Source organism: Helobdella robusta (genome assembly GCF_000326865.2).
Source record: "Helobdella robusta unplaced genomic scaffold HELROscaffold_9, whole genome shotgun sequence".
Lineage (NCBI taxonomy): Eukaryota > Metazoa > Annelida > Clitellata > Rhynchobdellida > Glossiphoniidae > Helobdella > Helobdella robusta.
The window spans coordinates 5,058,434-5,069,636 of NW_008705512.1; the positions used below are offsets into that span (position 1 = coordinate 5,058,434).

Genomic DNA, 11,203 nt, shown 5'->3' on the forward strand with positions numbered 1-11,203 from the left:
ATTCATTCATTCATCCATTCATTCATTCATTCATTCATTCATTCATTCATTCATTCATTGTTCTATCTTTCGTTCATTTTCATCCGAACAACGCAATCATCACTATCACCATCTTCACCATCGTCACCATCGTCATCATGGTCATCTGTATTATAGTCCTAACCCAAGCGTACACGCGTTCGTTTCTTCTTATGTGTATAAATAATTAAAATTAATTAATTAATTAAAATTAATTTAACAACTATTTTCCGCGTTACAATATATATCTGCCTGTGTGTGTGTTTTTGTGCGTGTGTATGTGTGCGTGTTTGTGTGCGTGTGTATGTGTGTGAGTGTGAGTTTATGTGCGTGTGTGTATGTATTTATATATTTATGATATATTTTTCAAGATTTGCATGTCATTCCTATGACGACGACGACGACGACGATGATGGTGGTGGTCATGGCTGTGGTAATGATGGTGATGATACTGATGATGATAATGATGATGATAATGATGATGATGATAATGATGATGGTGATGATAAGGACGATGATGATAATGATGGAGCTTGAGTTCGTGTACTTCTGTAAATTTCGTTCTCCGTCTCCGCCGTCTCTTTTACTTAATCTTTAATTACTTTATATTTTTATTGCTGTTATAATTACGTTTATTATAATTATTATTTATTATTATTATTGTTGTTATTATTATTATTATCATTATTATTATCGCTTGTATTTATAACTGTTATCAACATAATTTCGACATTTTGATCATGATTTGAGAAACAATATTTATCAATAATAAGGCTAATAACGGTAAAATAATAATAATAATAGTAATAATTAATAATTATTATTATTATTGTTGTTATTATTATTATTGTTATTATTTGAAAATACATGATGATGATAATACCTCTATATCTATCTATCCATCTATCTATCAATTTATCTATCTATCTGTCTGTCTATCAATAATTTTAGCTGAACGAATGAATGAATTAATGAACGAATTAAACAATTATGACATTGTATTTGTTTTGATCTTGGTTATGATGATGATGATGAGTTGTTGCTGATGATGATGATAATAACCATGTTTATTATTATTATTAATTAATTAATTAATTAATATTATTATTGTTATTAAGTTTGGTGATGATGATAGCGATGACGATATGAACACGGTGTGAATTTTTTTGTAACAAGAAATTTATAATCATTACCACCATCATCGTCATCATCATTATCATCGTCATCTTCGTCGTCGTCATCATCATCATCATGAATTTATATATATATATATATATATATATATATATATGAATTGTTTTGTTACATTTTTTCGTTATGGGAGTTAGTATAAAAATTGAAATAAATTTCTAAATTCGGAATAAGGTTTGTTCTTATTATTATTCCTAAATACAAAATAATAATGATAATAATAATAATAAACAGTATTCAACGTGTCACTATCATGTTTTTTGATTTGGTTTCTTTATGTCGGTGGTTTTCTTGGATGTGGTTTTTGAGAAGAAATATGAAAATTAGTTTGACCTCTCATTCTCCGAATGAGGATATACTAAAACAGTCCGGTTATGAAAAGAGGAAATAACTACAAATAATTCGACGGGGGCGGTTAAAGTTTTTTGGTCACATCATGTGGAAGGAAAGAATGGAAAATCTAACAACTGCTGGAAAGATTGCAGGGAGAAGAGATCGCGGTCAACAACGAACAACATTCGTGAAGTCCTTGTGCCACTTGTTGAATATCACCACATTTCAACTCTTACAAGCTCTTACAACAAGATCGGGTTTTGTGGAGGTCGGTGATCGCCAATGTCCTGAAAAGATAAAGCACGAGAAAGAATAACAAACAGTAACAATATTAGAAACAGAAAAATAATCACACGTTCATCTCTAAATCATTGGTTACTATGGCAATGTTTAAACACACACACACTACTATATATATATATATATAATAATTATTATAATTTAGAATTTGAATTCGTAAATAAATATGGCTGACAGAAATAGTAGTAGTAGTAATAAAAATAATAATAATAATAATTGCAGTAATCATAATTATAATTGTAGTTATAATATTTATACTGGTTGTAATGTTGACTTGAAAGGTCTCCGCCAGTTTAAATGTAATATCAACGTGTTCATTTCAACCGCTAATAATGAAGGCTTGTATTTTTTTAATTATTTTCAATATAATTATGAATGGATGAATGAGTGAGTGAGTGAATAAAGGAATGGATGAATGATTGGATGAATTAATTTACTTGGGAAGGAATGAGTGAATGCTTGAATTATTGAATTGAAAAATTCTTAAAAAAATATATTTAATTGATAGATGAATAGACGAGTGAATGAATGTTTGAGCAAATGATGAATGAATTAATTAATATAATTATAACATAATAGAATAAATTATACGGATTTCAAACAACAATTGATAAACTTAATTAAGATTATTATAATGCAAAAATGCAACCAAGTAGACATGAGGTATGAGAGGCAGGTGTTGGTGCTGCAACTGTACAAAGAATTTAGAAACTTCTGTAGAAAGTTATGCGGCATTGACTTCTATGTTAGTAGGATTGATGGATGGATGGATTGATGGATAGATGGATGGAAAGATGAATAAATTAATGAATGCATGAACGAACGAGTGGATGATTGGTTTTGATCGATTGATTTCATCCCAAAGATGTTTGACCCAGAATGGGGTCTAAGGAGTTATCCCATTCTAAGAAGTTTCACCAGAAAAATTCGGGAATTTGTATTGAAGGAGTGCGCGGAATCGACGCTTGGACCTCATTTCATCGTTAGAAAGATCCTAAGATATTTTTTAACAATAACTAAAGTGAATGAATGAATGGATAAATGAACGAATGGATGAATGAATGAGTGAGTGAACGACTGACTGAGTGAGTGAATGAATGCATGAATAAACAAATTTAATACATTCAGGCGCTGATTGGACAAAAATACGAAGCCGATGTTTTACCGTTGAAAATTCCGGAGTACGAAATGGACTGCATTCTCGGCGCTCTTAAGACGAACTTTAAATCCCGAAGTTCGCGGGATTGGGATGTTTTGAAGGATTGTTATGCCCTGGATTGCAATAGTTTGAAGCGCGAGTACGTGCTGCTTGATGGTGCTTTCGCCCAAGTTGTCACGGGTAGGCTGGGGAGGAATTTTTTTATTCACGACATAGGTGGCCTGATTAGGTACATGCAACTTGCTAATGTAAGTGGTGGGTTAGTTGCTGATTTGGTTGGCTGGTTTTGGGGTTTTGATTGGTGTATTGGTCGATTGACTGACTCTAACTGATTGGCTAATTATTTAAAAGATTGATCAATCAAAAAGGCGGATTGATTGATTGACTAATTAATTGAATTATTGATTGATTGATTGATTAATTGAATTATTGATTGATTGATTCATTCATTCATTCATTTTTTTTTGGACAAATGTTCCATAAAAATTGTAGCTTGATGATTCGATATGCAAAGAGTTAAACGAAAAACTAGACGATAATGGAAAAGTGATAACGTTCATTAATTGCTTATTGAAATTTGGCGCCAAATTGTGCTGTCAGCAGACGAAATTCAACGAACAAGAGCATATGCACTTTTTTAAATCTTGTTCGTATTTTGTGTTTTTGTTTTAATTTGTTTTCGCTATAAACTTTGTTAAATTTTTGGCCGGTAAATATTTATAATAAATGTTGTTGATTGTTGTCGTGACATGGGCAGTCAAAATTACATCATCATCATCAACAACAACAACACCAATATCATAAGCATCAACAACAACATACACATGAAAACAACCCAACAATTTATTTTCAGTTTTCCACAGAGAGCTCGAAACAGCCTACAACCTCAAATATTGTCATCGTCGTCATCTGCAACAACAACAACAACAAACCAGCAACAACCACAAGACATCAACAAAATACACCAACACTAACACCGGTGACATTACTAAATGTGATTGTACTAATGTTATTACTACTGATCGCCTCATGACGAATAAGGATTACTTTGTGATAAAACGCGTTATCACAGATTTGCATAATTTCGGGAAATACGAAGCTGCAACTACTTTCGCCGAATTCACCGACGACGGATGCATTAATGCACATTACCAAAATGCACTGAATTGTCTATGCAGTCTGTTAGGCGGTCAGTCGGGCGAAAATATGATTTGTTCTGATGTTCTTTGGAGATTTCCCGCGGGTGTAAATTGGGATGATCATAAGTCATATCTCGATGAGATTTATTGTGGAGCTCTTGAAAAGGTTTGCTGTTTGTTCTTGGTTGTTGTTTTTTAATATCTTTGTTGTTGTTGTTGTTTTACTTTTTTCTTGTTGTTGTTGTTGTTTTGTCTCTGTTGATTTTGTTGTTGTAGTTCGTGTTTTTGTTGACGTGGTTTGTTATTCATTATTATCGTCATTATTTTTTCTTTTATTAACAACACGGACGTTAGTATCATTTTCATCGTCCTCATCTTTCTTATCATCATCATCATCATCATCATCATCATCATCATCATCATCATCATCATCATCATCATCATCATCATCATTCTCTTCAGTTGAAAGCAATGACATTAGCGTCGATCAGAAGACCCCTGTCTCACCTTGACCCACTTTCGGAAGAAATCGTGAAGCATTTACTACAGGCAGCCAATCACGTTGAGAGATTTATAGGCCGGGAAATCCTATTGGCTGACGTAAAGTCATACATATGCAAATGCTCTGACGTAATAGGCTCATTAATTATTCATGGACCGCAGGCCATCGGTAAGGCTGCTTTAGTGTCAAAAGTATTTGAAGAGGTGAGATCTTTTTTGATATTTCCATTCGTAATTTTTCGTCTTGACGTTCATTTTTCTTTTTTTACGTTCTCATTCGGTAGGTCGCCGGTCACATCGTGATTTGGTCATTTTTGTCTTACGCTGCTTTCATTTCTGGTCATTTTTTGGTGTTCTTCAGCTTATATTCTTCTTTCTTCCATTAATTATTTTGTTTAAAATGCTTCCATCCATCCATTCATCCATCCATCCATCCATCCATCCATTCTTTCGCAGCTTCCAAGTTGGATAGCTCACAGCAGGCCAGTCATCCGGATAATTAGGTTCGTAGGGCTGACGTCACGATCACGTGATCTTCACGACCTCCTCCTCTCCATCAACGATCAGATACGAGGGGCGTTGTACGGGCGGAAGTGTTGCGGCACCCAGCCTGGCAGCTGCAGGTGCAGCTCTGAAGTACTCGTCGAGAACGAAGATGAATGCTGTCGAGTGCGCGTCGGTGAGGAGTCGTTGAAGCCACTGCTGACGATCGCTGACGTCATCGAAGATTTCCACAACCTTCTCAAGATCATCCCTCTCTGCGTCACACTCGTCATCATCATGGCGTCTCTAGATCACGTGACATCCACCGACGATTCCTTCCTGATGACGTGGCTTCCAAAATGCATTCCCGGCAACGTGAGGATTGTGGTCGGCATGGAGACAAGCTGCCGTCTGATGGAAAAGTTGGTGAATGAAGGGAGAGGTGAGGGCCGTGGGTGGCACGAATACCTCGGTGTTGGTACGATGTCCGTGAGTGAAGTGGTCGCCATCTTGCTGTCAAACATGGCGAAGTACGGCAGAACTCTGACGTCACAGCAGATTAATAGCGTTACTAAGAGCTGCTTCAAACCTCGAGGAGACTGCCTGCTACCGTTGCACGGCCAAGTTTTGTGCTGCTTGTTGCTCGAGTTCGAATCATGGCAGGAGTTGAGCGAAGAAAGTTTGCTGAACTTTCAAACAGTTGAGGGATGCATGCAGTGTCTTTTTCAACAAATCGAAGACGTCATCACGCGTCACGTGATGGCAAGGGTCGTCGGCGCTATGACGGCTTCTGTGGTCGGTCTGAGCGATAATGAAGTTGAAGATGTGCTGACACGTGACCCTGTTACGATGGGGTGGATGGAGGGCGACGAAGAAGCTTCTAGAAGGTTCCCTCCAATCATCTGGATGTTTGTGAGGCACCGTCTCAAACATCTCCTCTGCAATCGCTACGACAATGACGTCATCGTAAGAACATGGAGCCATCAAAAACTTGTCGCCATAGCCACCGAAAGATATTTTGTGACGCCGAACGACTTCGTCTCCGTAAACTGCGCACTGGCCGAACACTGGCTGGCTGAAGAATCTGATGAAAAAGTGGCGTCGACACTTTTAAAACAACCCCTGAGATTTGATGAGGACGATATTTGTACGGAATTTCCGCCTCTGTACAACTTCCGGAAGATGATGCTACTTCCGGTTCATCTAATAAGATCCAATAGAGATGAAGATTTTGTACGCAAAATTGCTTTTAACTTTGATTGGTTGTTTAATAAAACTGCCGCCATTTCCGTTCAGGCCGTTATTCAAGATCTTCGGTTAGTTGCTCATACGGAAGTAAAAATATTATTGGCTGCCCTGGAAGAAGTGATGGTCTACATTGATGATGACGTAAACAATATGGCGTATGAGCTGACGAGAATGCTGTTGATGTTCAGAGATCATTTTGATGGTAACATCGTTTATCACAACTTCCCGCTTCTCACGTCACTCATTGACGTCATGGACTTCCGATCGAAAACTTTCATCGTTAATTCTCCCATTCACAGATCTTCAGTTTGTGCCAAAGAGGCGGAAGTAGATTGTCGGGACGTTATCGATTGCATTGCCGCCAGATTTTTAAATGATAAAACGGTGATTATGTGTAAGGAAGAAAGTAAGCCGGAAGTCCAAGTGTACGATCTCGTCACTCGGAAACACGTGACCACATTAATTACGTCACTGGGTAAGATGTACGTGTCCCCGAATGGTCATTGGATGGTGGTTGTTATGCGGGTTAACAAAAACAATAGAGACCGAGATGTCGAAGGTAGATACGAGTGCAAGACAACCGTAGGACAGACGAGGAACAATTCTGCCGGCGGTAACAATGAGATGCTCTCCACTATCAATTTGTACAAATCAGATGACGGAAGTTACGTTGGTCACGTGTCACCTCTCCATGGAGTTGGACCAATTGACGGACGTTTCGTGACGTCACCTTCAACTTTGAATCACGTGATCGTCACCGATGATGTCATCTGCTACGTCATCGAAGGAGAGAGGAGTTGGCTGAGTGTGAGAGATTTGGGAAGAGATTTTCATGAAATTGTTCACGTGACTTTAAAATGCAGGCCAAAATTTTGCGTCGTCAGTCCCGACCAATCGGTTGTTTTCACGAATTCGAAATGTTCTTTGATTGGCTGTCGTTTGTTATCAACTGTGACCAATCAGAATCATCCGATGCGGTTAGAGTTGAAGAAAGAGCCAGTTTGCTTGGGATTCAATGGACAATCAAATCTCTTGTTCGTCGTCTTCCAGGTCTCACATTTCAATCATTTTATTGTTCAGTGATGTGTTTAAATGGTGAATGTTTTATGATATAACAATCCGATTGATTAACTGAAAAAATTTTTTAAAAGTTTTCATTCGACCTGCCAGAACAACGACCTACTGATGGTGGACATCAACACATTCAACAACCACCTCTACCCGCGAAAATGCGTTCAATTTCAACCGCACCTACCTTGCAACATCTACAACAACGTCATCAATCACGTGATATATGACGTCACTGGCATCCTCCTCCTGAAGACTGACAACAACATCCTTGTGTACGACACTCGTCAGTCCTGCCTCCGTTCGTGTATTAAGAGACCACGTGATCTGCCCTTAGAATTTCGTTACCCCAGACGTGAGTGGATAGAAGAGGTGAAGTTCAAGGACGTTCTGCTCTACAAAGGTCGCGTGATGGCCACAATAATGAGAGATGTCAGGGTATGGAGCCTAAACGGATGTCCAATCATTATCCTGAAAGCTCCCATTGGTCAACTGAATCACGCGATATTGGCCGTCGCTTGCTACGGATGTGACTTCGGCTTCCACAAGAACGAAGGCGAAGATCGTCTGGTGACGTCATTGAGAGATGATCGGAGGTTTCAAATATGGCGTCTCGATCAGCTGTTCACGCACGTCGTATCTCCGGATCGTCTGCCCACAAAACCAGTCAAGCAGATCGAGGTCAGCGGTGACGTCATCATGGCGGTCGGGAAGGGAGGTCAAGAGATGGCCATGTTTGACCCAGTCACAGGTCACATCAGAGATCTCTTCACCCACGAGAAGCCCATCAATGATTTCTGCCTCAGCAAGTTTGTCGTTTAGAAAGTTTAAAATTTCTTACGATCTTTAAATTTTTTTGAAATATTTTTCAAAAACTTTTTTATAATTTTATGGTCATTTATAAATAGCAGCTTACAAAAAACCATACGCACACAATATAGGGATGGCGTGTTTGCCTTGGTATCGATAAAGAACTCGAAACCGGGTCGGAGCAACAAAATATGGGACGTCGAGAACCGCTGGTTGATGGTTGAGTTCGGTAACCAGCCATCCATCACAGCCGCACTGACGACCAGACTCGGTTTCTACTGTTTCATGAGAAGTGATGATGGCGAGAGGTACGAACTCTACGAAGTGAGATTCAAAAAAAGAGAGAGGAAAAGGAACATGATGATGAAGGGAGAGGACGTCGAAAGAGAATATGTAGTAATTGATGGTGAAAAATTTTGTGACCGAAGTTGTATCGGTGTTAATGGTGGCGGTAGTTTTCCTCCACATGTTGGTGATGGAGGTGGCTGGAATGGTCTTGAGGGTGGTAATGAGGAAAGTTGTGGTGATGATTATGGTGATGGCGATGATTATGGTAATTGGGATGATAATTGTGACGAGATTATTCATAATTTTGTTGATGAAGATAATAATAATAATAATGATAATAATAATAATGATAACAACAACGACATCAACATCAAAATAAGAAATCACAAGAACTACAAATATACTAATGATGTTAAAAACATCAGCAACTACATCAACAGTAATGAAATAAATCGCCCAAGCAGTAACGTCACTAGCAGCAATGACGTCAACAACAACAACAACAAACGCAGCAAAAACATCAACAAAACTGACAACAACAACGGAAACAATGGCGATGAGGATGACGTCACGCATCGCGAAAAATCAACATGGCGACACAAAATCGCGTTCACCCGAGTTGAAGTAACGAGATTCGCCCAGAAACCCTTCCTAACTGACAATGATAAATGGCTTGTGATTTTAGCCGTTGATTACAGCAGCCGAAGCGGTTGTAGCGACCACATTGATTGTAGCTATCGAAAGCAACGCGAAACCGCCGGCGATGTTGCTGGCGGTATCTGTGGCATGTGTGGCAAGAAAGACGCCTCGTCGCCTTGTGGCTGTGGCACTAGTTATAACAATATTATTAAGAATTGCAACAATGATGGTGGAATTAATGATGCTACTACTACTACTACTACTGATAATAATCACAGCAATAATAATAATAATAATAACGATAACAATAACGATAATGATAATAATAATGATAATAATAATAATAATATGAGACAGTGCAACTTCATTAGGCAGCGAATAGTTGCATTCAGAGTGGCTATCGATGACGAGGAAGAAGGACGAAGTTTTAACGAACAAGATCGTTATTACGATCTAGACGACGACAGAAACGTAAATGATGACGTCATCAAGGAATCAATGAACGATGACCAATCAAATCGCGTCATACAAATCTACCCCTACGATCTGCGCCAATCGGCTTCAACCATCCAGCACATCCTACGCCTGTACAAGCATCCCCTGCACGAGGATCACGTGATTGTACTATTTTCCGACAGATGTCGTCGATGCGGCGATGACGTCACTAACAACGTTAACGACGACGACGACGAAATTTTCGATTACTGCCCCGGCGAGGATCACGTCAATTTCGATGACGTAAGCTGCATCGGAATGCTCGTCGTTGACGTCACAAGAAAGGAAGTTGTCGTCATTGTCGAGGATCTACTTCCGGTTGGAACAAACTTGCAGAGGTTGATATTCACGAGGGACAACAAACGCGTCTTCGACTGCCACTCGAACGTCTACGAGGTCTGCTCGGGCCGATGGCTGGGCATGTTGGAAGCCAAGTACAAAAAATGCCACAAGCCTCAAAAGAGCGATGACGTCACGAAGACCATCAAGGAAAGATTTGGCTACCCCGTGGCGCTAATCATGCCGAATGATCACGCGATGCTCTACCTGAAAGATGATTGGCTGACGGTGGTGCGCCTGTCGGATTGCATCATACTCGGAAGGGTGTCGGTGCACACACGCGTCAGCACGCTGGCTCTATCGCGAGATCAGCGAACAGTCCACGTGGGCGGATGTGACGGAAGTGTGACGTCATACACCATCGTTGACGAAGATGAGGACGACGTCGGTGACGTAATAAATGGCATCGCAAGTCGGAAACCGGAAATAAAACTTCCGGTGCGAGTGTGGGACAGGGTGAAACCGTATCTGGAATATTCCAGGCCGCCCTATATGCCACCGAGGATGAAAAATAACAAGAGGCGACAGAGTGATGAGAAAGGAGGAGGAGAGTTAAAAATTCTCAATGACGTCATTGATGATGATGATGGGGATGGTAATGATTGTTATTGTCGTGATGATGATGATGACGATGTTTATAAGGTTGTTGGTGGTGATGATGGTGCTGGTTGGAAGGGGAAGTCGTTAAAATTTGCAGTAAATAGATCAAAAGCGTGTGGCATTATGTGAAGGCAGGCATCTAGCCTGGGACAGAACAAACGAACGAACGAACGAACGAATGAACGAACGAATGAATGAATGAGCAAATAAACGAACGAATAAAGAAGTGAATGAGCGAACGAATTTATGATTAGATAGACTGAATGGACATGAAGAAATTAATGAATGAACGAGCTAAAGAATTTATTGTTAGATAGACGAAGTAGGCGATAAAAGAATGAACGAACGAACGAATGAATGAACGAATGAATGAACGAACGAATGAATGAATGAATGAATGAATGAATTAATTAATTAATTGAATAAATGACTAAACTAGTTAAAAATCAAGTGAGCAAATGAAAGAGAGAAAAAAAACCCCAAAAAAGAATAAAAAAAAGTCAAGGAGGGAGTGAGGGAATGAAAAGATAAAAGAATGAAAGTCACGAAGCTTCTTTTCACGACGTGGAAATGTATTTTGAGAGTCATCATT

At 39.2% G+C, this 11,203-nt stretch overlaps 1 protein-coding gene across 1 annotated transcript; it reads left to right on the forward strand.

Annotated features, from left to right (window-relative positions):
- Positions 1-1,645: 1,645 nt before the first annotated feature.
- HELRODRAFT_166441 (hypothetical protein) lies at positions 1,646-10,740 on the forward strand (the record flags this gene model as incomplete). The annotated part of the gene is made up of 9 exons (XM_009033363.1): positions 1,646-1,810; positions 2,468-2,587; positions 2,708-2,824; positions 2,971-3,181; positions 3,855-4,306; positions 4,603-4,845; positions 5,098-7,422; positions 7,543-8,249; positions 8,382-10,740. 9 exons carry the CDS (start codon positions 1,646-1,648, stop codon positions 10,738-10,740), a joined length of 6,699 nt encoding a protein of 2,232 aa, XP_009031611.1.
- Between the last annotated feature and the right edge of the window lie 463 nt (positions 10,741-11,203).